The 27,942-nt window shown below is 38.3% G+C and overlaps 1 protein-coding gene across 2 annotated transcripts in view; it reads left to right on the top strand.

The window, feature by feature from the left end:
• Positions 1–27,942, top strand: part of OGFRL1 (opioid growth factor receptor like 1) — an 80,349-nt gene that overhangs the window by 5,537 nt on the left and 46,870 nt on the right. For both annotated transcript variants that reach the window (XM_068183768.1, XM_068183767.1), the window contains exon 2: positions 880–991. In XM_068183768.1, coding sequence (XP_068039869.1) covers positions 953–991 — 39 coding nt within the window. In that variant the 5' untranslated portion in view covers positions 880–952. The remainder of the gene's footprint in view (positions 1–879; positions 992–27,942) is intronic.

Raw genomic sequence — 27,942 nt, 5'->3', positions numbered from 1 at the left:
CTTCATGAAGTACCCAGTAGTTCTCTTTCATCTAGAACTAATTTCTGGTAATGTTCAAGTACCTTTGGGATGAGAGTAATCAATGCATTGCACAACCTCACTCTTTGATTTATGTGGCACATCCAGAATGGGCTCAAGTGCAGGTATCAGGAGTGCAAATTGATAAATAATATGCTTTCAGTATATACATTTCAGTTAATAAGTGCTATGTCCTGCACTTCTTTTGCTTTTGTTGTCTGCTCATAACTTAGGTTTCAGAACTGTCATGTGTGTATTCTCCCTCTACTTTAGGTTGGTTTACTTTGGTTCTCCTTATTTTGTTTTTTCTATGCTTTACTCAGTCTCTGTTTCTTTGGGTTTTGCTTAATACTATAGTTCTGTTTTGTGTATCTGTTTGCTCATCCATCTTCACTGAAGTTCTCTGTGTCCTTCTTCCTCTAGAATGATTGTGTGAATAAATTCTTCTCCATCTTAAAGGCTCTGGGGATTTTGCTTTTTTGAAATCATGTTAAATCTGAGATTGAGTATGTGGTTGGTTTTGGTTGTGTAATCTGTACATTTCTTAATATAATAAATGAGAAGTCATTATGCCATTTCTGGTGGGAAATTTAAATTCTTCAGGGTTGTTTCTGAATACTTACACTGCCTTAGCAGTTAACCTTTATCTACACAAATTGAGAGACAGCTGCATTCAGCAGTAATGTGTCACTTAAACACTTTCTAAGTTTTAAATGACAATACCAGAAAAGGACACAGTTGTAATAATGGTTGTTAGAAGCTATCTGACTTCTTGCAGACAGTCCTAATAATGAGAACTATGCGATCTGAACTGCTGAACTTCTGGAATTACAATAACTTCTGTTCATGTATGTGGTACAGATTCCTGGAAATCTGAGGAGCAGACTTTGGTGGACGAAGAATGTAATTCTCCCCAGAGGTGTGGATATCTCTTATGAAGGGGACTGAAGTAGGATCAGCTGATATCCAAGAAGTAAGTTTTTGGTTTGGTTTTTTTTTTTTTTTGTCAGATATAATGCTACTGAAGTACGCTGTAGTATTCATTCACTTGAGTGGATTAGAAGCTGATTAAAGTCTTTAATGATTAGACATTGAGGAGAGAATTTTGGGAAGAGGCTTAAGAAAACTAGGTGCTACATGTTGCTCATGATTTTACCAAGAGTTTTGACATCTCGTTCCCAAGTGTTTGGATGTTTTGTGTCTCATTTGGTGCGTAATTTCAACTGCTTGTCTGCAACTGCCTTCTTAGTGCAGGGGGAGCCTGCTGCTTCAGGCATTTCAGAGCTCAAATGCAGTTGGGAGAATTGGATTCATCTGCAACAGTTGGAGATACTCATGCTGTATCATAACAGCTGTGAACTTGAGTTCATATAAGTTATGTGTGCTTAATCTTCCTGTGCTGTCAGTGACAGGAAGAGGAGGAATTATATTTTCCCATATTTAATGATGATCTTAAAGTTTTTGCCAAGCAAATTTGAAAATGTAAACTATAAATCAACTTAGGAAATAATTGCCATGAGTTAAGTTTTTGCAAATTCTATGTAGCTTTTAATTTGCTTTTTCATTTGTTGATATTCTGGTGTTAATCTGGTATGATTAAAAACTAATTTACCTGTTTGAGTTACCCTATCACCTTGTCTATATGGAAGGTAACAGAAAAGGTAGAGGCCCTGTTTTTGAATTCTAGGAGCACTTAGCAAGTTTTGGTTTAGCTGCTTTGTTTGTTTGTTTTTGTAGTTCTTTGCACCAATAATCCATTCATCTGCCTTAGAAATTTCTGGGGAATGAGAGAAAAGCAGTGGAAGGCTTTTTTATTCACAGAAACAGGCCTTAAATGCTACCAGTTTGCCTCTTTCTCCTTCTGGGACATGAGCTATAAATTCATGAAGACATTGAAATGTTTGAATGTTGTTCCTTTTGTCTTACCTGTATTTTACCTGTTCAGGTATGTTTCACCTTATCCAAATCAGCATGTATCAAGTCCTGTTTTTTACTATTTGAGTTTTGGGCACTTTCAGCTAAACATCTCTGTAAGAATATTTTACAAATTAAACATCAGAGTGGTAAAGACAACTCATTGCCTTCTCCTGCAAAACAGTCCATACTGTGTGACAAAGTGCCTCACAGTTTTAGATTGACCATCTTTTGACTTTCATACAGATAAAATCTGTGTTTTTAAAATGGAAAGGTAGCCATATATGGAGTGGAATTGCATATGATTGCTGATACAATGTCCTTCATCTAATTAATTCCATTTTATAGCCTTCCTACATGTTCCCCCTTTAAGGTGTGGATATTAGGCCGGTATATTTACAAATTAATTGGTAATTTTAGTGTCATGAGTAGGTGTAATTAGGTTGAAATACTTCCATTCTGCAATCAATATTGTGCATTTGAGAGTTTTTTGGGTTTGGTTTGGGTTTTTTTGTGGTTGTTTGTTTGTTTTGGTTTTTGTTACTATCTATGCATATTGTTTTACGAGGTGATTTAAGTGTATTTCTTAGCTGGCTTGTGATAATTGAGACTTGCCAAGAGAGGAACACTTTTCCTTTTTTCCCAAAGTATTGTTTTAGTAAATATATTTTCTTACATCCTGTTCTTCAGTAGATCTCACACAGGAGAGGCCATTGCCTCCTCATGTTGCCAACTTTGTGTAAAGTTGGGGACCTTACTGAGAGTTTCATAGCTTGTTATGATTGCTCTCCTAAGGAGAGGGTGAGTGGATCCTGTGGCTCTGGTGTGGTATATAGATGCCAAGTGCTAGGAATTCCTGGAATGTAGAGTTGTGCAGCACTGATAAAGTTTGCTTTGTTTCCTTAGTGACTTGGCCCATTGAGAAAATATGATTCCCTAGGAAGCTTTAGTAGCTCGAAGTTTATACTGAATAAAGGGAAAGGCCCTAGCATAATTCTGCTTGTTTTCACCTGCTGCCTGAAAGGTTAATTTTCTTAACTTTAGTATAGAAAATATAACCCTGAGTTTTGAAAGTGATTTATAGAGATCCTTCACACTTATCAGTTTGAGTAAATACACCACAGGCTTCTGCGTTCCAGCTACAGTCTTTTCATAACCTACTCGGTTTGCAGTGTGGTAATTTCATTTGTGGGTAAGAAAGTTTCAAGGAAAAACACCTTCTAATTAGAGTGATATAATCACTCTGCTTGCCTGCTGTGGTTTCATATGACTTCAGTAAAATACTTGAGTGATTACTCTTTAATTTTCCCCATCATTAACTTAATAAGGAAATGGGAGATAGAACAAAAAACAAACAGCAGAACTGTACAACTGAGATGCTGTAATGCCAAATCTTTTTGGCTTTTTCATTTGGTGAAAAATGCCGTTCTGCCAATTCCATGTGAAGTGTAGCAGCAACTGGTTAGCTCAGATAATTCGTAGAAATCTTTAACTTCATTGAAGTCTTTGCAGAGCTTGCTATACCACTTCTTCTTTCTTCCCCACAGTCCCCTGTGGGCTGGGTGGTGCGTTTTTTTCCATGGTTTTATTTAGAAGCAAATATTGTATAAGCTAACTTCCAATATCATATAATTTCCTTGCACCCACTTTTCTGAGGGGAAGGAAGCCATCCGAGACACTTAAGTGAAATACCCTTAGGAAGGGTTTGGTTTGGTTCTATTTTGGTGCCAGTTACTATCTTTAGTTGCTGTGCTGATAAGTGAACTTTGTTGTAGAGTAGTGTGGTTTTTATATGAATGTGACAGGATTGGTCAAGTCTCTTGGAGAACAAAAATACAACAGTGGCAGCAAGTTACTCTTTTTGTACATCTTTATTTAATTCTTACTGGGTGTAAAACAGGCAACATAGTACTAGAAGTGTAATGCTTGAGTAGAAAATATGCCTGGCTGTTTGTAAATGTTCCTCTGGAAGTTATACTTTATTTCATTAGTAAATGCTATAAAAAGAGTCCGGTCTACATCTGTGGGCAGCAACACAGCAACAGAAGTTGTAGTAGATCTTAACTAACCTGCTTGGAGGCTTCTGCATGTTAATAATATAAAATAAACAGCCAAGGAATGTGTATTGCTGTTGACAGTGAGCGACTGTAAACATCCTCGACTGGAAGCTGTGAAGCAGCAGATGGGGCTTTCAGTCGGATGTTTGCAGCTGCCAACTGCCACAGACGTCAAGAATGTTTGACACCTAAAACATAGATGTCTGTTTAAAACTTTTATTTCATTTATCACAGGCATATGAATTAGGCCAAGCTTCTCTAGATACTGCTTAATCTTTCTTGGGATGTCTGTGTCTTAATATCTATAAATCATCCAATCTCTGTTAGGAAGAATCAAAAATGGAATGAGGTTTTATTTTTAACTGCAAACTTGGTTCTAAGTTTTCAGAGTTGCTTGTTTGTACAGATTGCTTGGCTTTGATTTTAGACTCCACTAGAAAGTTTTCACAAGATTATTTCACATTTTTATCAGTTCATTTAGAATTTGAAATGCTAAGCCTTGTAGGAAATAATCACTTAAAGGACTTCTGGAAACTAGAAATTCACCAGTAAGCAAAAATGGGGGGGGGGAGGGGAAGTATTAAAAATTTATTTTTCCTGGAGGAGGCCCAAATCTGAAAAATGATGGGGAGGTCAGGGAGATTTCATGTGTCCAGGTTAACCTCTGATGTATCATAGCGATGGGGAGGTCAGGGAGATTTCATGTGTCCAGGTTAACCTCTGATGTATCATAGCATCTCAGCTGTTTGAGGTTCAGTGATCTTCCCCTTCACTCTCCCTTGCAAGAAAAAAAAAAAAAAAAAAAGGAGGAAATGCTAAAAGTTGATTCATACTTTTCTCTAAGTCAATTGAGGCAATTTCGAGATTCCAGTCCTGCCAGTTAATTATATGTGTGGGTGTACCCTGTTGCTAAAATAATGACCATGAGATAGAGAACAATTTATGTGACTGGGACACTACTTAAGGGTGGTTGCTATCATACCAGGAAAAGAGCAGTGAGGTTGTAGCACATAACTGACTAAAGTTGATAATAAAAGCACTAGTGAATTCCTTCTTGAGAGAACATATAGAAGATATGTCTCTGCTTGGTACGTGTGCTTAAATATCTATGCTTTTGGTAAAGCGAGTTGTGTTGTTAATTGCTTTTTTTCTTGTTGTCAGTATCCTTCTTTCTCAAATATGTTTGTGTGCATGTTTGTATAAACGTATGAGAGGACATAATCTAAACATTACTCTGTCCCTTTACATTTCACATAAGATACAGGTACCCTAAGACTTTCCAGACTTTGTGACTTTTTTTGTAAAGGAGTTACTGTCCTGGCCAGAGTTCTTACAAAGCATTATAGTCATGTAGGTAGGTAAAACAGTATCTGCAATATCCCCATATTTTATGTTTGAGAAACTTCACTGATCTGTGTTTTGCAAATAGCATTCAGTGAAGATTTGTATACTTGGCAGGTTCAAATTATATTGTATTTCAGTAATGCTTGAAAATCCTCTTAGGATTAGCACTGTACATCATCTTGCACACTTCTTGTTCATAGTAAGGTATGAGGTCTCCCAAAAAGGATTTACAGTCTGATTCAAGACCAGTGTTATCAAAGTGGAATTTAGATGATGTGAGCAGGGGTCACATGGGAAGACTGAGAGGAGGAGGGAAGAGGGATGGGCATTTTTAGTGGCTTTGAGTTGCCTGCTAATTAAAATGTAGGAAGATAGAAGACATATCTTCTTAGCCAGTTATTTATTTGGCTGTAAATATCTTGAAAGATGATAGTTTAGTTGGATAGTATATGGATTTGAAATTAGGACAGATGCTGATGAAGCTGTGATTTTAGGTTGATGATTTTTTTTTCTCTGCAGATGGAGCAGGTGAAATGGGCTGAGACTTCCAAAAGCCTTTTATTGCAGATGTAAGTGACTCTGAAAAGCTTGTAGTGAACTCAGAAAAAGAAAATTCAACAAATACAGCATTTGATTTAAAATAATTGCAAATTTAATTCAGGGCCAAGGTAGTTGCTCAGTGTATGGCTTAGATGGGTTGTAGAAGTAGCTGAATTTTTGGTGCTTATGGTGGAAAAAAAATGGGAATTATGAGCAACAGTCAGGTTACATTTGTGAATTACAGAGGTGAGTGTTACTGCTGCCAAAATAGAATAGTAATGAACAGAGTTGTGGTTTAACAAATAACAAGTGCTTAGAGGAGTCTTTCTGGGCCTAAAGCTGGCTTTATTGAAAATCATGAGAACTTTTTAAGTGAACTTATAATGAAATTTATGAGACTTGGATGCACTTGAGAAATGCCATCTAGGCAGAGGATTCTTGACATAATCGCCTTGTCTGGAAAGCTTCACAGTAGTTTTGAAGAGGATTGAGCAATAGGAAAAGACTTGCATAGACAGAGTATTTAATATCAAAAGCATTAAGTACCTCCTGTGAAGATTTACATATTGATAATATTTGTGCTTTGGCAGGAAATTCTTTCAATACCCATTCTATTACTCTTCTTCCTGAATTACGTACTGTCTCAAAGTTCAGCATGTTTCCTCTTGGAAAATGTAGTAATATGTTGGGACTGTTTTCTTCAGCCTCTCTAATCACACTACATGCACATGAGTTTTCTTTGTAAAAAGCAGCTTCAGACACGTAACCTGCTCTTGTGCCAACTACCGCTTAAAAACTGCTAGGGCTAAACTTCAGAAGAATTTATGGTGGTGTGACCCTGTCTGGATGCCAGGCACCCATGAAAGCCACTCTTATCACTGCCTTCCACCACTGGACAGGGAAAGAAAACAAAGCAAAACAAAAGGATCATGAGTTGAAATAAGGATAGAAGGAGATCACTTGCCAAATATTGTCACGGGCAAAACAGAGTTGATTTGGGGATATTAATTGAATTTATTACCATTTAAAATTAGAGCAGAATAATGAGAAGTAAAACAAAGCTTAAAGGCACCTTTTCCCCATTCCTCCATCCTTCCCAGGGTCTATCTCCTCCCCCACAGTGGCAAAGGGAGATGGAGAATGGTGGCTACAATCAGTTCATCCCAGATTGTTCCTGATAGTGCTCAGGGAGAGTCCTTCCCCTGCTCAGGCGTGGGATCCCTCCCATGGGAGACAGTTCTCCAGGAACTTCTCCAGTGTTAATCCTTCCCACGGACTTAAGTTCTTAGTGAACTGCTCCAGCATGGGTCACTCTTCCATAGGGTTCAGTCCTTCAGGCACAGCCTGATCCAGTGTGGATCCCCCACAGAGTCACAAGTCCTACCAGGAAACCTGTTCCAGCATGGGCTCCTCTCTCTATGGTTCTGTGGGTCCTTACCAGGAGCCTGCTCCAGCACAGACTTCCAGCAGGGTCACACCATCTTTTGGGCTTCCACCTACTCAGTTGTGGGTCTCTTCCATGGGCTGCAGGTGAATCTCTGCATTCCCACAGAGTGCAGGGGAATCTCTGCTCCAGTGCCTAGAACACCTCTTCCCTCTCCTTCTCCACTGACCTTGGTGTTTGCATAATGTTCCTCTCACATATTCTCACTCCTCTCTTCTTTGAGCCAAATTATTTTTGCACAATAACTTATTTTCCTTCTTAAATATGTTATCATGGGGCACTACTACCTTCTCAGACTGGCTCGGTCTTAGCCAACAGCAGGTCTGGCTGTCATTGGCTTTGCCAGACATGGGGAAAGCATCTGGGAGCTTTTCACAGAAGCCACCCTTTTAGTCTCCACTGCTCCTGAAACCTGGCCATGCAAACCCAATACAAGAGTGTTAGAGCAGTGGCCCTTATTTTCTGTCTTAAATAGCAGCTGGCTGCTAGCTTTGTCTTACCTTAAATATTGGTGTATGTTGTCTTACCTGGTACTTGTTGAGTTCACAGTCTCCCTGAGGAGGCAGGGTCTTTTTTTCAGGCTCTGGCTTTCAGATATAGGTCTAGTCGAGCCTTCTTCACACATCTATGGAATTAACAAGGTATTCTTAAAAAGCTTCTTCACTCCCCAGCCCTCTTTGAAAAGAAAAAACAGGTCTTGTCTGAGGGGTCTTGGTTTTGACTCTGCAGAAGTTGTGTCTGCCAACCAGGAAGGAGGGAATCAAAAGAGGAAAGTTGACCAGTGCTATTTACATCTGCATGCTGTTTATGGAAATCATCTTTAAAATGACAGGGCAGCTGTTGGAAACAGCCCAATCCATCTGCCTACATATGCACTTGTTATGAAGAAAATACAGGTGATTATGTGAATGGAAAGCTTTCAGTACTGAGCTGCTGTTCCTACTCAAGCTGCACTCAAAACCCTATATTGTTCAGATATGTGCTTTAACTCTTTCCTTTAAAAGTGAGTGTTTAATCACCCTGTTTCTTGAGAAGTTCTTTCTGGTAATTACATGTGAAATAGGCATTTAACAATGTGCTTGTGTGGTTTAGAAACAGAATAAAAGAAGATGAACTAATCCTGTATCACTGAAAATATCTGAATTAGAAAGGATGATCCTTTTGAGTTGAAGTGAATTGAGTTGAATTTGGCATATAACTTTTTCCCTTTAAGCAGTAATTTACAGACCAAGATCCATGAACACCATTTTCTTTCCTATGGTCATATACAGGCTCCTCTGGTTTTTTCCTAAAGCTTCAGATAGTTATTATGAAACAAATAAATGAACAAAGGATATGGGAAAGGAAGCCACGTGCCATGCAGTGACATAGTGTTTTTCCAGATGATAGCTTGAGGCATCTTTTTAGCTGTGGATGTCAACATAGCTGCTTTTATTTAACAATACATCTCTTAATTTAATATGGATAGCCAGCATTTCCCTCCAATTCAGGCTTCCTGTTATTGGCACTTGGATTTTTCTTGTGAATAAATTGGAAATACTTTCTGTAACTTTGTCTTGTGTTGCTAAAGTATTTTTTCTTCCCCCTTCCTTGTACATCCTTTGATTAAATAGATACTTCCTTTCATAGTGCACAGCGTAGAAATTTAATCCAAGAACTACTGCCTGTAGCAAGGCCAGACTAGCAGTGGAAGAGAGGGATGTTGCTTAGAGCAATTTTTTTGCAATCTCCTTTGAGCATCCGGGTGTATTTCAGTCAGTAGTAGGTCTTTGAGCATTGACCTGGAGGAGCTCTGAGGCATTCTGTCTTCTTCATTGCACTCCTTTTGTAACCCTTCTTGGGTAAGGACAGAGGACTTGGCTCTCTGGGATGCTGTGCAGAGATCTCTTGTCGCTTTGCTTTCACCATATCACTTGTCTCCGCCTTTCCTTGACTCACCTTTATTCATTAGATGCAACTTAAACTGCTTGCTTTTGTCTTCATCACAGCCTGCACATGAAATAACTCCCACATCCAGTTGTTCTGTAATGCTGTTATTCTCTGTTATGGACCTGAACTTTTTCAATCCTTTTCAAACCTTTTTCCTTGGTTTCAGAAATAAAAGGTTAATCAGTCAACAACCTTTTTAACTACTCTGTTTTAGTAAAGGATTTGGGTAGAGTTTGCGCACTCTGCTGAAGGCCATAGGCTGCTAACAGATGTTCTTACAGTAATGTTTATAGTACTCTTTTTCCCTTTGCCCTCCTCACTTTCTGTATACTTAGATAATAGGATTAGTATTTTCATATTGCAGTGTTGACTTTGCAGTGTTGATAGCTGCATTTCTGATGTGTGCTTCTATTTCTGGGGAAGCTGCTGTGTTCTATGCAGAACAGTGAAAACATTTTAATTCCTCCAGAAAGATTTTCACCATTCTGCATAACAACTTGTGTACCCTTAATGTTCCTTTATATATGTTTTTATAGATGCATGCTTGAAACTAACTGTATTAAGAAGTTCCATGATATGAGGCTGATATACTCTGCCTTGTATTTTTATTTGTGTGTGTGTATATATGTGTATACACACACCTGTATCACAGAACAAGGAGAAGAAAGAGGCAAAGGAAGCTGTGCAAATGGCTTAGGTTTTTTCCTACCCATTGCCTAGATGTGCATGCTGTGCAGAGTAAACCAGCCTTGTGTTCTAGAATTTCTAATACAATTAGTTGCTAACATTCTGCCTGTAGATGATGACATTATTCAGTGGAATATATGCTTATCTGAAGCTCTTTATCAGAAATTAGGGGTTTAAAAAAATAAAGCAGCTGAATACTTGGGTACAAATGCTGCTGTTCCTTTAGAGCAAGCATCTTATTACTGTGCCAGCAATTTAATTTATGGAGGCTAGAATGATCTTTGAAGTTCCTCTATTTTGATTGTTAAAAGCTATGTAACCTTAAAGCCTTTCTAGATATCTGATGTGATTCTGGGATTCATAGCAGTGATTAATTCTCTAACTATAAATGTTCCTCATCAACATCCCGAAATGTTTTCAAAACATACAGAGGGGTTTTTCACAGCTTAACCTAAACAGTGATGAAATGGCAGAAAGCCTATATGAAACAAATTTACTTGCTATCTCCTTGAAATCATACCTGCTATGAGGGATTTTGGTCTTTTGTTTGAGTAGTGATGTCCCTTAAGACACTCCAGGCAGTAATTGGAGCTTCTATGTAATGCATGGAAAGCAGTGAAAGCAAGGAAACTGGCTTAGGTCCTAGATTTACAGGGCAAGGGCAAGACCCAACAAGGCGCAGAGGGAAAAGCATATGAAGCAGCATGGCTCTGCAGAGTTGGTGTAATGTCCTCTCTGCTAAACCTTCTAAAGCTCTTAGAGAAACTTGAATGTACAGAAGCATCTTCAGCAATACTTGAAAGACACAGGTCAGGCTTACTTGAAATGGCTGTATGTATTCTGCAGAGCTTGTTAGATGAGGCCCAGGGGTATGACCCTGGAGATGTACGGTTTTTAGCAAAGGTGGCAGCCATTGACAGGTCAATGATACAGGTATCTGAGAATCAGTGAAGTACTTCAACAATGCTTATTCTATGAATACATAAGCTTTTTCACAAAGAAACTAATAGGAATTATTAGCATTCTGAAAATAAATATGGTCATGTCTTAAGGTGGAAGTCTACTGGAAATGTAATTTCTCTGTTCCACAGTGGGTTAGTGTGGTTATAATTATCTTTGAATACTTTGTGGGATTCTAATTGTTCATAAAAATTGGTAGGAAATACCTATGATAAGCATTCATATTGTTGAACTTATTACAGCTGTGCTGCAGTTAAATATATCTGAGCTGCACTGTTCTAGCCTTACATTAATGAATAAGGGGAGGCCCTTTTACATGACAATTTTATATGTTTTATTTTAGATACACATTTAGGAATGGGATGACTTGTCCCCAGTTGCTCTGCTTGTTTCTCTCCTTCTGCTTCAAAGTCAGTCTGGGATAACTACCTCAGGTGTACATATCTGTGCTCATAGAAGCCCGTTTGTAGTCAGATGAATTCAGTATTTTTTCCTCAAAGGAAGAAATTCAAAAGGTAGAAAGCTTTTGAACAACACAAAGGGAAAGATAAAATATGAACTGAAAAAGTGTAGCTCTTTTGAATGGCTTACAAAAATCTTACTAGTTGTGGAAAAATCCATAATCAAGGGAGATAGCAAAGATAAAATGTCTGAGAATAGAGGTGGAAGTGGTGCTTTAAAATATTCTTTCCCTTCCTCCTGCCACAAGAAATCCCTAAATAGATATCTGTCAGCCTTTATTCCATGAATATAAATTAGCAGATAATGAAGCAATGTATAAAATTAGTATGAAAATGTCATGGATTGGAGGCAGGACAGCTGGACAGTCAGAAAAAGAAAGAAAGACTTTTATTAGACACAAAAGGATTTTAATGATGGTGCTCATGATCAGGTAGAAGTCAATTACATAGTAGTGCTTAAAGACAATACTCTATAGACTTGTCAGGCTTGTGATTAAAAAGCTGGGGTGTAGTCAGATACAAATGTTGATGGCATTCTTTCAACTTTAGCAATCCAGGATGATGTTTAACAACTGCTATTAAAATAGGACATAGCTTAGAAGATGCCAATAACTTGTAGCAAGGAATTGGAGAGCAGTAATAGAAAAAACTTGGTGGATTGATAATCTAAAATTAGTGCACTCCAGGTTACAGATGGAAACTAAATTGTACCAGGGCTTAACTGGGTGAGTAGAGTTTACGACTGCCTGTAGAGTGTCAGCTTGACATGGTTTTGGACAGAAATACTGAAATAGAACTTGGACCAAAGTAGGTAAGTTGAGTAGATCCTACCAGGAAATGGAACACACTTGTTACATTGTCTGTTTATTTTATTTAATGTTAAATCAGGCACATTGATAGCCTCATACAAACACTAGCCTTTATGATATATTACGTGATATTGGGTTTGGCAGCCCAAACATCCTGATAGAAAAAGTTGAAATAGTAAAAAGTCTAGATATGATGTATCTGGTGAACAGATTTAAAACTATCCATGAAGAAAAGTCACTGAGTAGTGTGTTTCCCTGGGGTGGAGAGTGGTAGGCTTTGATTATTTATTTTCTCTCGGTTTTTTGGGTTTTTTTTTGGTTTTTTTTGTTTTTTTTTGTTTTTTTTTTTTGTTTTTTTTTTTTTTTTTTTTTTTTTTTTTTTTTTGTTTTTGTTTTTGTTTTTGTTTTTGTTTTTTTTTTCTCTAGAGAAATGCTCAGGTATTCCTGAGGATTTGCAAGCAAATTAAATATTGGAAAGGTACAATGAAGATGGGAACAGGTCATATGGTAGGTTGCTTGTATCTCTTAGGGAGCAAGGTGGTACCCTTTACCTTGAATGCAACCAAAATACATACACATACACGTTTAGAAACCAGAAGTGTAGGGTATGTTTACATATCCTCCAGGCTGAATTATAACAGTGAGGGGTTAGAAAAATGACACTATGTAAGCCTATGTGGTATTTTGTACTTTTTTCAAGGCAGTATGTGCTTTGAGGATAGGTGAACCATGGCAATGACCTAGTACATAGCTTCTGTGTTGGAAAAAGGAAGGCAAGGTTGCTCTCTATTGCAAGGCAGTGGGCAGTGTCAGGAGATGGGAGAATAGAGGGAGGCATGAAGAATAAATGTCTGTCTTAGCAAATAAATTTTAAAAAAGAGGAAAAAACAAGCTAGTAAAGCTGAAAATGTGGAATGGACAAGCATGGGAGAAACAGTACCAAAAGCTTGAAAACAAGTGCTGCAGATAACATTTTTGAAATACTTAAATATTTTCAGTCGGTTTTCTGTGTTGAGCAGTGGAGCATGACTCTGTTAGGCAAAATATGTCACCAGTGTACCTCTGATGCATCTGATCAAAAGCATTCCTGCGTGCCTCGCTGACAGGGTGGAAGTAGAGCACTGACCGGCTCTGTGGGATGTGAGTGTGTGGACAACAGCATGAGAGGGATCAGCCTTTAACTTAGGGTGTCTTAAAAAGATGTACCTTTGTGTCTGAGAGAAAAAGAGAGAGAGACTGGATGCTTGGTGTCTTCTGAAAATCAAGCCTTTAGAGGATTCATCTCCATGCAGTCAGCAAAAAATGCTAATGGTTTGGGTTTTTTCCCATAAAACATGGTTGTGCTGTTTTGACCCCTAAAGAGAATTGTCAGCATCATCTTACAGCTTGTGTTGGATGGTATTTTTGAGAGGGATAGAGCTTGGTTATATAAAAACAGCATGTTAAAAGTGTCATTTTAGAGTTCAGAGAGTTGGCTGGTCTCAGACCTGAAGTAGCTGCACTATGGGTTACTTCTAACACTGAGCATGCTCTATTGCTATGAGCTGAGGTTAACAGATCAAATTCCTAAGTTAGTCAGTCTCTGATTCATCTTTTAAATGTGTTCCAGGTCTTCAAAGTAAGCCAAATTCTCTACAGCAACAAATAGTTCCACTTCTCTGAGAATACTGAATAAGTAAATAAGTCCAGTAAAATCTAAATGCTATTTGGCAAGACAGGATAATGCTGGAAACACTTGCCAAAATTGACTTGGCAAAAGCTCTTCTGTTTTCAGTAGATTTGGAATAGAATCTGACAAGATCTCAGCTCTCTCTCCATGGGAACTACGTGACTCTCCTAAATATTCTTACTATTGGGTGGATTGTGTGTAAGGAGTGTAGCTAAAGAAGCACTTGGATGCCTTTCTTGCACAGTATCCCTTATCTCTAAGATGTGAGAAATGGAATATATCTACATTAGCAGAATCATTCTGATGCTTGTTAAATAAATGGGAAAGTGTGCCTGTAAATATGAAGGGGCAATGCTTTCTCCAGTGTTTAAAACTTAGTAGTTGTTCTGTCCCAGTCTGCCCTTAGTGAAGGTCTGATTTCTGTCAGCAGAACATAGTCAGGAAGGCTTCTGGGTTAACAGCCAGCAGATTAATATCTTTCCATGGAAACAAATCCCAGAAGATGGAAGAACAAAAAAAAAAAAAAAGGAAAGAAGTCTAGGCCGGTAACCTCTAGTGTATTATTTTTTATTTCTTCAAATTTCTAGTAGTGCTTGTGGTAGCACAAATACAGATTAGATGCTTCTGTTTCAGTTTAGGCTGTTTGCTGACAGTGGGGAGTAAATGGTTTGGGGCATTAGTTAAATTTTCCAGGCATATATGACAATATGGAAAATAATATTTTTACACTTTGGGCAAACAGTAAGCAGGTAAAGAAAGAGAAAGAGATTAAGGCAAACAGCAACACTGGGGGCAGGGGATAAATAAATGGCAGTCTGAAGAGAGCAAGAAAACTGCTATAGAATTTGAAAATAGTCACAGACCTTGTTTCCTTTTCTATTTATTATTGAGTTTTGAATTCCTAACCTGACTGAGCTGAATGTTCAGGCTGTAGCAAGATGCTGATGATGTCACTTATAATGCCCAAGATGGATGTTCAAAGCAATTTAAATGCTAAAAATTAGACAGGATCTCCCTCTGGAGGTCTTTAAAGGCATCTCTGTCCATGAAGGGAATTTTGTACTTTTTTTAGAAACACTGCATCATTTATTTCCTTGGAATTACCCTGGATCAGGCAGTTGCTTCTGCCTCACCTTGGATGTTTAGTGGAAGCACAGTGTATGACAGAACCAGACTGGTCACTGACTGAATGGGAGAACTAACCTGTCCTGTATAAGTGGGTTTTTTACACCATACTGAAAAAAAAATCGGTTAAGGCAGTTCATGCAGACAGATTAAACAGAAGGTTTTGGCAAAAAGGTTCTGGTCTAATCTTCTGGCAAGTGACTAAGGGATCTAGGGAAGAAATTACATTTGGCAGCTTCTTTAAAACATAGGACCCTAAAGAAGTAATTGCAAAGGCCAAATCTCTTGTATAACCCCCAAACCATGGTAAAGAACAGCTGGAGTATTCAACAAGTGATAGCTATATTCTGATCAGTTGTCAAAAGAATAAAGGATGCATTCTGTTCATGATTGATGAAGGACATTTAAGTTTTATACTTTTGCATCAAGATTCTATGCTATCTATTCATATTCTGTTCATAGATGGTGAAAATGTCCTTGGTAGAGTCATTGGGGCTTGGATAGTAGCCCTCTGGTCATGTGCCTGAACTAGTTGCCAGCTAGGATCTCTGAAGCATTGGTAAAAATTGCATAATGCTGATGGATACAAGGTTTACAGGAGAGGCAACTGGAAGTGAGGTGAAACTGCCAGAACATTTAAACTGACAGCAATTACTTATGTCTAGGTACTTGAATTAGACCCCAAATGTCTGCTGTAGAGTAAGCCGAATCTCTCTGTAGGCTTTTTGACTGTAGAGGACTGCATGGTTTAGGTGTCTTACTGCAAGTTTAATCCTACCTTAAGTGTCCTTGTCTTACTCTTCTTGAACCTGTAAATAGACAGGCATACCTGTTGGGATAAAACCTGTGTCTAAGAAGTTCTCAGAAGAATCAGGATTTTGCCTGAGAATGTCAAAATGGTGTATTTTTTAATAGGTCCATGTTACATTGTGGTGAAGTGTTGACAATGTTCTGAGATAATCTGGCATTTCATTCCTAGAGTAAGTCTCTTTGCCCTTGAATAAGTCTTTCAGGATTTAGTATGGGTTCTTTTCTCTTTGAAACTATATTGTCCTTCCTGTCTGTTGCCTAATCCACGTGGATGTTTTTCTGTAGCTCTGTGCAGAACATGTGGGGGTTTTGTAAAATTGCTAACACTGTGTTTGTTCTCTATCTGACAGCCTTAAGACAGGAAGCTAAAGGGTTTCAATTTCAAGATGGATCAAGTGGAGCATATTGGAAACCTGTAAACAAGAAGTCTGATCTCCCCTCTTTTTCCCCTTAAGTCTGCACCATAGCAACTATCTATACAGAAGGATTTCGTGTCTTGTATGAGGAAATCTGTAAAGAAGCCTTGTTGTTCTTTTGTTCATTTCTATCACAAATATATTTTATACAAATATATCTGGTGCTGTCCTGGAAGGTTGAGTGTTTCATTCCTGGAAAGAACTGATTGCAGATAGCAGCTTTGTTAAAAGATATATTTTTTTTGGTTACATTTCCTTCCATGTCAGTGTGCTGACCTGAAAATCCGATTGTAAAAGAGATGCAAACCCATAGTGAAAAAAGCATGCAAGTTTCCTAATCTGAGCATTCTCCTCCTCATGAGGAAGATCTGCAGGTTTTTCACATTGATAAAATGGGATTAAAGTGGTAGCTTTAGGAAAAGGAGAAAGCGAGTGTTTCAGTACAGGGTTTGAATAATTAAAAATTTTTGCCTCTGGCATTTTGCAGTTGCTGCTTATGAGAGCAGTGATTTTTTGAAATGTTTCAAATTTTCTGTCAGTATCACTGCTGTAAGACTGGTTCAGCCCTTACACTGCCAAGTGGACATACATTGAGGGGAAGAAGGTGTAAGTGCTTCTCTTAAGATGCAGGCAAAAAGCTGCAAGCAAGTAATAAAGGTATGAAAATCATCTTCCTTGCACTAGTGTTGGCTGGACCCAGGTCTAAGCCTGTCTACCACTTTTCTGTGGTTATGTATGTCAGTTTTCTCCACTGCCAACTGAATGTTTGATGTTGGTGAAGGTGGTTGCACAGCGGGGCTGAAGCGTGGGCACTCTCCTTGAGATTCACAGTTTGCCTCGTGTTCACAATTGCTTATTGTCTACAGCTTCTCTTGTCTATGTAAGTGTACTTATTTACTCCAGGCTAAAACAGATTTAAAATATTTCTAGAAAGGGTATCGGTGCTTTAAGTCCTTCAGACTTCTGGCACTTACTCTCTGAGGTCGTGGGACACGGGTGATTAGACTTGGTCATATCATTGTCAGTGCTTCTCTTGCAGAGAAGTTTTCTGAATTGATGGCAGATTACACTTGCTGGGTGTATTGACTTAAAGGTACTTTTCTATGCATTCTCCTCCATGAAAGCTATAGAACCAGAAAATGCTCCTAATTGCATCTGTAGAATGTCTGCTGTCTGTTTTGGATTCTGGTGAGGTATCTTTCTTCCTAGAGATTCAGCAGTTCCTAGTAGAACGTGTACAGATAAAGCACTTTTGCCTTAGAAGTGAGTAGTTTTTAACTTTTTTAAGATGTTTCTGTGATTGCAGCAAACCTGTTATGTTGTGTGAAGTATATGAGTAGAAACAGGATGTGCTAAAATTGCATTATGAACTAATTCATAATCAAAGTTGTGACATCCATCATATATTGAGAAATAGTTTGCACTGAATTTATTGAACTCTCTTATGGAATATCTTGCAGAATATCAGTTTTTCTACTGAAAAGAACATCTGAAGATATATATCCTCTAGTTTTCAATTATAAGCATTAAATCATCACTTTGATTGCATTTTGGCTTATGTTACTAATAGTCTTTAATTTGCTGGAATGGATTTGTGGAACAAATTTTCTCCTTTTAGCAGAGAAATATCAGATGGTGGGACAAACATTTCTTTGAGCTGACCAAAAATGTAACTAATGTATCTTGAATGCAGTTAGGCTTTGAGGCTAGTATATATTACAGGTTTTAACTGTGGTTTATATCTGCTCTTATTTTAAGCCTCCCAACACTTTAAACAAGGAGCGAAATATTTGCATTTTAGAAAATAAGGTGTGTGCTTTCAGACCTTCTCACAGAAATGACTGTTACAATAAATTCTAATGCAGAAGATTTGTGTCAATTTTTTACCTTTCCAAAGAATTCAAAGACACGTGATGTAAAATTGAACATCATTTAATCTTCACTTCCACATTTACCACTTCAGAATGAAGGACTTTTTTGTTTAAAAAATTAAAATCTGAACCCGACTTAACTTTCAGTTTCCTCTTTGGTTCCTGTTTTAGCATGTCTTGGCACTGCTCTTGCGTTGGCAGGAGGTGTCACTTTGCTGAGCTCTAGGGAACAAAGTTTCCTTGCACTGCCATGAGCAGCATCAGGACAGATTTTTTGTTATTGAGAGGGTGCATATATTACTATGCTTCTAAAATTTGGGTTTTGACCTCTACTGAAGTGTCTAATGGTGATGACAGAATCATTTCTAATACTGTCCCATGGTAACCTCAGTGCAGTTTGTGCAGCCTGCTGGGGCTGTGAGCAGGCAAAGGTCAGTTGCTGCAGCCTCGAAGAGAAAGTAGAGTATGTCTAGCTAGAAACATAAGTCAGGCTAGGAGGGTCATGGTTTTTTAATCACCATCACGAGGTGTTCTCACTATCTTACATAGCCTCCTAACAAACCTAAAGCCTGTGTACCACTTGCCATCAGCCCTCTCTGGGTTTGTGTTTGGCACAGAAGGTAAAATCAGGATGTTGCTGAGCTCTGCCGAACCCATCAGTTCCCTCAGTAGGAATCGTAGAATTGCAGCGCTGGTAAAAAATATTTCTAGAAAGGAAGTACCAGAGCTGCTTACATCCCCTTCTTCTCCCTTTAATACTTGGCAGGCTTTCTCTTGGCTTGGTCAGGAAGTAGTATGGGGTCTGTCTGAAACAACCAGCTGCCTGCCCTCATCTTTTGTCAGAAAGGGCCCAGGCAGAACTGTATGCAATTACTTTATTTAAATAAATTGTATTTTACCTTATTATTTTCCTATGCAACAGTTTAGATTTCCTGGTGGTTTAAGACTTGTGAAAGAAAAGCCTCTGTCCACTGTTTGCGTCTAGAAGAAGTTTCTTGCAAATTACGTTTTCTGAGAAGTAGCCTGCTCATTTTAGTACAGAGAGAAGGTCTGGACATGAGTAGCACCATTCCATGTTAGCACGATTCACAGCCCTGAAGTGGGGAGCAGGATGAGATTTTGCAGCTTCAATGTGGGAGGCATTGGGCACAGAAACTTTCTAAGATGTTATTTCTGCTGCCAAGCCATTTGCTTAAAACATTCTTGTGCTGGAGCCTGTCTCTGCCCTTATCTTATGCAGCTGACCCTCTAGTTTCTTCCTTCCTGCTTCTTGGATGGAGCCTGAATTTTCATATTTTCTCTGACACTTCTTTGCCTCTTACTTCATATCAGCTGTGTCTCTCATAGTCACCAGGCAGGTTGTAGGACTGGAAGTGAGGTAGAAACAAGAAAAAAATGTGGTGCCTTTTTCTCTTGTGCCTGTTTGCCTTGTATTATACACTGACCATATGATGTTACAAGTTTGATTTGCTGGCAAAATGCATGCTGAGAGCAGCTTTTTGCTCCTTTCCTTTGTTAGTAACTGTGAGATTGAAACCACTTCAATTACCAGATGGACTGGGTTTTCCAAAGGTTATAATTCTCATGAACTCTGTGAAAATTAAAGTTTATATTTATATATTCTACCCTTGGATTATAGTTTTCTGTATTTATTTGTTTAAGTACAGGGTACAGCATGTACTATCTGATGTACTATTTTTGATGATTGCTGTATTGTTCCACTTCCTTAAAATAAATAAAATAAAAATAGACTAATACTTAGCAGCATGCTAAGTGGTGAAAGGTTGCTACTAATTAAATAAGGTTGTCAAAGTCCATGTAGGAAGAATTACAGATGGTCCATAACTTCTGTAAATAGTTTAGGTACTCTGCCTTTCTAGTTTCACAAAGTTTGAGTAGTCTAAAGTTTTTGAGTGCATTTAAAAAAAATCCCACAAGAAAAAAAGTATTCCTTTATTTTATGCTGATATGACTTAGTCCCCTTATGTGCACATGTGGAAGTTAATCAGCAAGAGGACAAGTGGGGATGGAAATAAAGATCTGCTGCTAAATTGGTACCTCTCAGTTCCTTTGTTCAGCATAAGATTTCCTTTAACCACAGTAAAATAGATGTGTTTTTTCAGGAAGCCTCCATATGAAACAGCTAAAAAAAGGTATCAGCATTTGACTAATGCTTAATTTACTAGTTTTTCATGGAAATAAAGTACTGCTGCGTCCGAATCTGTCCTATCGGTGACGTCTGTGTCTGTAAACACTGTCTGTAGGCTGGCTCCAGGACTCTGTTTGTTCAGAGCTTGAGTTGGGAGACTCCCTTCCAACAGAGGAAATGGGACGATGTGTTAAGCTTTCGCTGGAGATTGTTCACTTCCACAGAAGCTATATCCTCTGCAGGAAAACAGAGCTTGGATCCTTGCCACAGCATGTCAGGGTAACGAGTAGGAGAAGCTGTGCCTGCTTCAGCAGCAATCTGCTAATTCAGAGAAGGGGTTAGAGAACAAAGTGGAGTTTGATGAAATTTAAATGCGACACTTAATCCTGTTAGCAGACAGAGGGAAAAGTTTTTTGTTCCATGGAGGGGAAGGAGAGGAGCTATTGAATTTACCTGAAATCTATGCATCAGGAAGAACCATATCAAATGGAATCTGGGTCTATGCCTTGTTTCAAATACATCATCTTTGCCAAACAGAAACCTCAGCTGAGTTTCTGTACAACTGAAGCCCTGCTTGTTTTCAACCTGCAGCAACTGTTGTTTAATACAGATGAGCAACTTGATCTTCTTTGGGTTGCTTACATACCATAGTGATGAGCCTTACTGAAATACTACAAAAGAAGTTTTAAGTTTACTGCCTGTTTAGGAGAAAAGAAAGTATGCTCAGGTGAGAATTTTTCTACAGTCTTCAGGGTCAAGTGGTGATTTTATTGCTTAAAAAAAAGATTTGTTCAATTTCAGCATAGCTGCTTCAAGTAATGCCTATTCTTTTCTCTCAAATTTTACTTTGATGTTGCTAATTAGTCAGCGTTAGCCAAAAATGGGTTAAATGACTGCATAAGTTGTCAGTGAGATGTTCAGTGTGACTGCAGCATGTGGTGGTGCTGAGCACTGTGATTTCTGTGTAGTCCCTGGCACAGTTCTGGATCACAGTGTGTACATGAACCTACCCCTGCATGGGTGGATCATGGGGTGAGGCAGTGCTGGTGGGACTGGTACATGTAGACATTGTGAAGAGGAGGACTCTGAGGGAGGCTGTGAGGATGGAAATGTCATTTCTGTAAGACACAATGAAGAAGAAAGCATGAATGAGCTATAATAGAAGCTGTAATGTGGAGTGCCAAGTCTGTCCTCATGTGATACTGGAGCTAGAGAAGAAGGCTTACTAAGGGCAAGGAAGGTTGCAGATCTTGATAGGCCTAGACCATGACAATAGCTGCTGTTTGATTCAACTGAGAAGGGGCAGGTGGCCCTAAGAGGATATAAAGATTCTTAGAGTATTCTTTCTGGGAGTAATTTTCTAAATCTATTCTGGTCACAGCAAGATTTTTGCCTTTCTTCACTGGAGAGTGTCATGTTAAAGTGAACCTGTAAGACAAGGAGTTGCCTGGATGGGCTGGAAATGTAAGGATCAGTTGAAAGGACTTCAGTTTAGATTTTATACATAAATAATCTGCAAGCCTGGGTGTTTGGCTAGGTCTGTGGCATTGCAAATATTAATTATGTATTAGAGTTAGCAGAAATATTTTTCTTGAAGTGTTGGAGAGATGAAGAAAGATTTCATGTGTGCCATTGGACTGTGTCCAATGGCAGTTTTTTGGACCATGTTCACAAGGGGGATGGGGTTTTTTTTAATTGTGAAGTAAAACACCCACACTGAATGTGCAGAAGAGCTTTTAAGGATCTCCACTCTAAAAACAAATTTAATATCTTCTGGTAAGGAATGAAGGAGGGGGGTAGCAGAACAGAGACCTGGTTCTAGACTGTCACAGAAAAGATTGGCAACTCAAAATACACAGGGATGGAATAGTGCAAATATCTTTGGACTTTGGAAAGAGCACTGTTAGCTAAGTTAACCTGAAGAAAATCTGGGATGGAAATAGGAAAGTGAAACTTAAGGCAACTACTGTGCTTAGAGAAGAAATGGAGATCTGGGTATTTAAAGAAGAATTGAATCATCTAAGACAGGCAAAATAATTAAATGATGAAAATTCCCTAATAAGGTATACTTTGCCATTAAACTTATTTTAAGTCCTTGAAAAGGGGATGTCTTTAAAAACAAATGAACCAACATTAATATTTTAATTTGGTTATAGTAACCATAAGACACTAGCAATAGAAAATGCTTCCTGCATTGCTTAATTCTTACTTGTGAATGTATTAGAACTATTAAGCCAGCATTGGCAAGAAAAACTAAATGTACAAGTATTTCAAGCATAGTGCCAAATATTATTCCTACTTGTCCATGTAGAAATGACATTTCAGGCTGGCAATTTCCCCTTTTTAAAAGCATCTTTAACTGGAACTTTTTTCATTGAGGAAAAAAATGTGTCCACCATTCTCCGTCTGCAGAGGCATGCCCATACTGCCATGTAACTATTGAAATGCCAGCCTCTTTCAAAGCCTCACAGCTTGAATGCCATTTGCCGTAGTGCATTCAGCAGCAGAGCTAACTGCTTGGTGGGTGTAGAGGAAATGCTAGAAGATAGCTGCACATCATTTAGGTAATGCAGAGAAGAATCCAAAAACCCCTTTGGTACTCAAGGGTGAACTTGAAAGATTTTAGGAAATTTAGTTGTGCTAAATAGTAACTGACTGTGAGCTTCTTTCCACTCAAGTTTTGCTGCTGCTGTGAACTTTCAGTAGCTTTTAAGTGCATCTTTGCAGTTTTGCTTCTGCAAGATCTGAAATTCTTTGTGTTCTTAAAACTTGGATTTTGAAAGAGTTATGTTTCTTGGGTGAAAGGAGCCAGCTATTCTATTATTCTGGCATAGTGTGCAAGCTGGCTGTTGAGTCATGTACTCTCGATGCGGGTAACGTTCTTGAGATTTCCTGAATAGACAGTAACTGGAATAGTACTTATCATCTGGACATAGCAAACTTGGTCTGAGCATGTGGCACGTGTAAAACTGAGACACTTGGGTTTAGTTTTTTGCATGTTTTGAATGTGCAAAAAGTGGGGGGAAAATGACTTGCAGAAGAACTGTTGTAGAAACAAGTGTTTACGTGTAGGGAATTTGAGGGAGGGTAGTTAGCAGAGAGAAATGATGAGCCTCAAGGGTCCTTGTTACAATTAGAGCCAAGACTCAGGAATTAAAAATTCCATTTTAGAGAGTGCACATAAATTACCTCTTGTTTTAACCTGACAAAGACGTGCAGTTGTATGGAACAAAATAGGAATTGTGAAAGGTTTCCTAATGAAACTCAAATGCAAGGTGAAACATGCTTATAGTTTTTCTATTTAATTAAGCACTTAGTCAGGTCTGCAGCAACCCTTGCCTTTCCTCTTGAGTCAGTGATTAGGCTCCTCCAGGAGAAACTTCTGAGACTACAAAGCTCACCTGAATTGAAGGGAGGTTCCAAGGCTTAGTTTAGGTATGAAATAAAGAGGTGCTCCACTTTAAGTGGTTTGAGGGTTTCTTGTGAAGAGATTTACTTCACATTCTTTTTGTTTTTTGCATTTGCTGCTGCTCAACTTCCATACTTACAGGCAGTTTGTACTCCTTCTCCACTTCAAAATTACATGACTTTCAGAATCCTGCCTCTCTGCTTTTTATTTATCTTTTTCATATTAATATCCCAAGTTATCAAGCTATCTATGTTAAGAAAACGTAAACGCTCTATCTATATTTCTATTGCTCTCTCAATTTCATTTAACCTGAGATATGAAACTGTACAAAGGAAATCCAAGAGTATGGTATGGTTAAAACTGAAGCTAAAGCCTCAGAGCTGTGCTGAAATGGCCCTATAAGGCAAGAAAGATATTTCAGTAAGTTCTTTTCCAAACTATTGGCCTAAAAAGTTAATTTTTTGTTTATGGTTTTTAACTCACCAAGTTTCTTTTAATTACATAATTTTTAAAGTTTTTTGCATTGGACTTAAGAAGATGCATGCACTGAGTTGATTGCATTTAGTAAGAAAATAAGAGATTTTGTAAGACTGTGCAATAAGCCAGTATTAAATTATAAACATTTGTTATAGTACTCTTATGGAAGCAAGTTTTCCTGATGTAAATTTCCACAGGTCAATGTATGCTGCTTTGCTTACCTAAATATTTCTTGCAAAATAGAAATCACTATATCACTAACATTTAGTAGGTCTCTGCCAAGCAAAAATTTCAAGTTAGGTTTCTTGTCACTTAACAATTCTCCTCTTGATTTCTGCAGTTTCTGGTGTTCTCTTAATACATATTTTTACTTCAAAGTAAGACTTGTTGATTGTGGTAGGACAAGAAGCTCAATCTATAAACTCGCAAAGCTGAAAATTCTTGCTGATACTAAATAATATAGATTATGTTTGGTGTGGGAGGGTGGTTTCTTTCCTTTTTTGATTGTTTTTTAACCCGTGCACTAATGGTCTGAAGTAAAGCCTGCTCTTTAAGTAGCCTGTGAAACCTCTCTAGTTAATAGCTTTAGTAGCGAAGTTTGTAACTGAATTTGGACATGGAGCAGAAAAAATGTTTATATGCCACGTCTTGCTGAAACTAATTTCTACCATCATGAAATCACAGATTTATATATTTATTTGCATGAAGAAGTTCGATAAAATCTGCTGTTAGAAGTTTCAAAGCAAAATCACCTCAGCCAGACGATGCTCCAGAAACTCCTTCCTTTGCAACTCTTGTAAAAATTCAGAGATGGGGAGAATGTGGGGAGAGCTTGTGCTGTAGCACAAGGACAGACATGCTAATGCTTGTTTTGCAGAAAAGCTTTATTTAGCTTAGCAACCTCATTGCTAAATATTCCCTGTCACTTTGCAGCATAATCGAAGGAGACTAAAGCTATTTAGGAACAGAGGGAATGTGAATGTGTGGGGCCAAGACTCATTGCTAGAGAATCTGATGAGCATGAGAGAGGATGGCATTGAATCTTAATAATAGATGATTTAGTATCAATCTGGTTCTTGTTGTCCTGAGGCAGTAGAAGTTTAGGCCTATTCTTATAGCTTTCTTGGGTTTTGTTCATGTTGATAACGTGCAAATGAGATCTCTTGTGTGTGATTTTTTCCAGTCAGGATTTGTGGAAAGGCTGGATTTGTGTACCTGGACAGTTGGGGGGAATGTTAAATAAATATCCTTATCAGCCTGGAACAGGGGGTTGTACTAGCAATTCTCTAGGCTGTACTGACATCTGGTGGCAGTTTATATATTTATAAAGTATTTGAAATTTCATTCAAAGGTGGGCCAATTAATTCCCTGTCTAGAATATGCCTGCTTATGTATTTTGGGTTGTTCCACCTTATTTTGTAGCTTGTGTGTGGTGGCTGTTCTTTTCCCACTGTCTTGCTTCTGACTCTCAGGCAAAAAGTTTAAAATTGTTGAAACTAATCCTTCTTTCAGGATTTTAGTTTAAAAAACTAAAAGTTTAAAAACGTATTGACTTAGTTTAAAAACGTATTGACTTAGTTTTCAGATTGTTTTGTGAATCTTGTAGCAGTTATATGGAAAAGGAAACTTTTTTTTTCCTTTCCCTTCAAATAGTTGCAGGGCTCATGAAGAAAATGAATGGGATAGTTTTCTTTCTTTGAAGCTGAAGGAGAGCCCTGAGATCTACCTCCATTTTTAGGTCTTCCCCATCAGACAGAGTCTCCAGGGCTCCTCTTTACATACTCATATATATATAAATACATGTTTCTGAAGTGGAACACAGAATGTTTAAGATGGGGAAAAAACAGAATTCACTGTCATGGACTTGAAGTAATCTTAGAAACATGCCAAGCTTTTTTTTTTTTTTTTTTTTTTTTTTTTTTTTTTTTTTTTTGAGAAAGTTGATAGCAAATCATTGTTACCAGGATTAAAAGGTATTCACTGAAACTGTGTGGCCTTCCAGGAACAGGCAGGTGAGAAAGAAATCTTGGCAATTTTGAGAGAAACTGTTCTTCATGTAGGAGAACCGCAGTAGTTAGAGGTTTGTAGTTTTTGTGGTTACCACACAGAGGTGGAGACACAGGAAGGGAATTCCAGCAGATTCTAGCTAAGCTCTAAGGATGCCTGACACTGTGACTGTTCCTTCCCAAGTCCAAATCTAAATTCTTACTTCAAACTGACATAGCTATTACACTGTATACTAGCTGCTTCTTGAGGGGTGGCTGATCAGTGAAGGAGGTAAGTTGGGAATATCTCCAAATATAAAGACCACAAAGTCTCCAGAATTCCACCATGCAAAGAAGGAAGAGTTTTGAATAGCTTGCAATCTTCCCAGAGCCTGCTCCTTTTTAAGTTGTCTGTATTCAGTAGGGGGATTCAGCACAAGTATCTTGCCCCTCAAGTGGGTCACTGCAGGTGGGTCAGGTTAGCCTCTATATAGGCAGGTTAGCCTTCCCTGTGTGCATTATGGATTTTGAGGAAGGTTTTGAGACAGTTTTGAATTTTTGTAAAAGGCAATGTAAGAGGCCTTCCTATATTAATAGTGTGTCATTAGTTTTGCTAATGGCATAATATTTATAATGTTCAGTGATATTTGCCCCCATTTTAATGGTGTGCTTCATGCAGAGAAGAATGATTAGTTTTTTTAGAGGGCCACGAATACACAGAAGGTGGCATAAAGTCAGCTCATCTTACAAGCCTTTAAGGGAGTTAAACCTTACACTATATATAATTTTCTACCAGTTTGCAGACAGAAATAATTTTTCTTTATTGTATGGTCCTCTGCTGTGGGTGATATAATTGACTGGTTCTGGCTATAACAAATATTCTCTAAAGTGAGCAGTGAGTAATTTGTCTATGTTGGCAGCCAACTTATTGTCATTACCAGAAATTAAATATCTAACTTGCTACAAAGGGAAGAGAATATGTTTTCTTTTCACTCCTTCCCTTTTGTGCTTAGTTGTAAAATGAAAGCTTATTAATGACTACAGTTTCTTTATAGTGTGGCATTTACTGGGCAACTCATAGTCTTTTCTTTCCAGGTGATGGCAGGGCAGTGCTTTAGTTTTGTGTTGTTAGTTTGTTGTTGCACTGCATTCTTTTAGCATCTGCTTCTAAAGTAACTGTCTGTATTACGTTTTACAATCACCTGTCCCTCAGGTATAGGAGAGTGAAGCCAAGGGAGGGAGAGCAGGTTTTAGGATCAGGTAAATAACTCTTTCATTAACACCTTGCCTCTTAGAGGTCTGGGGGAGAAAGCTTTTTTTGCAGTACTTAATCCTTCCTTTTGTGATAGCTTTGCTGAGACCGTGATCATTTGTGTGGCTATCGGGTCAGGTACTGCCTTCACTTGGATCCTTCAGGGGAAGGATTTTAGCCTAGCTTTGTGCAAGGCTTGCTGGCAAATCAGCAGCTGTATTTCTTAGACACCTACAGAAGGACATGCTTTGCAATGGAAGCTGGGGCAGGCAGGTTGCTGTATCTGGGTACCTAGACACAGATGAGGAACTGTGCCTGGCAAGTGGTAGGCATCTCTCTTGGCAGGAGGGTATGATATATGTAGCTTCTTATCCTCCCCAAGTACATCACCTTAGATGCATCTTTGACTACATAAATATTAGTAAAAAGGGAGCCATCTGAAACAATTTGGAAATCAAAGGCAGTCAATAGAAAAGCAGTAGGAATACAGTGGACCTATGCTTAAAGTCATCATTTAATTGCTGTCATATTCTTCTGTCATTTGTTTTAACTGTAGGCCCTTTAGAATAGGAATTACTGTGTTGAGTATAAATGAAGTTCTTGCCAGAAGATTTCC

The sequence above is a fragment of the Anomalospiza imberbis genome, chromosome 3 (genome assembly GCF_031753505.1).
Source record: "Anomalospiza imberbis isolate Cuckoo-Finch-1a 21T00152 chromosome 3, ASM3175350v1, whole genome shotgun sequence".
Classification (NCBI taxonomy): Eukaryota; Metazoa; Chordata; class Aves; order Passeriformes; family Viduidae; genus Anomalospiza; species Anomalospiza imberbis.
This window is presented reverse-complemented; position numbering and strand designations above follow the sequence as displayed.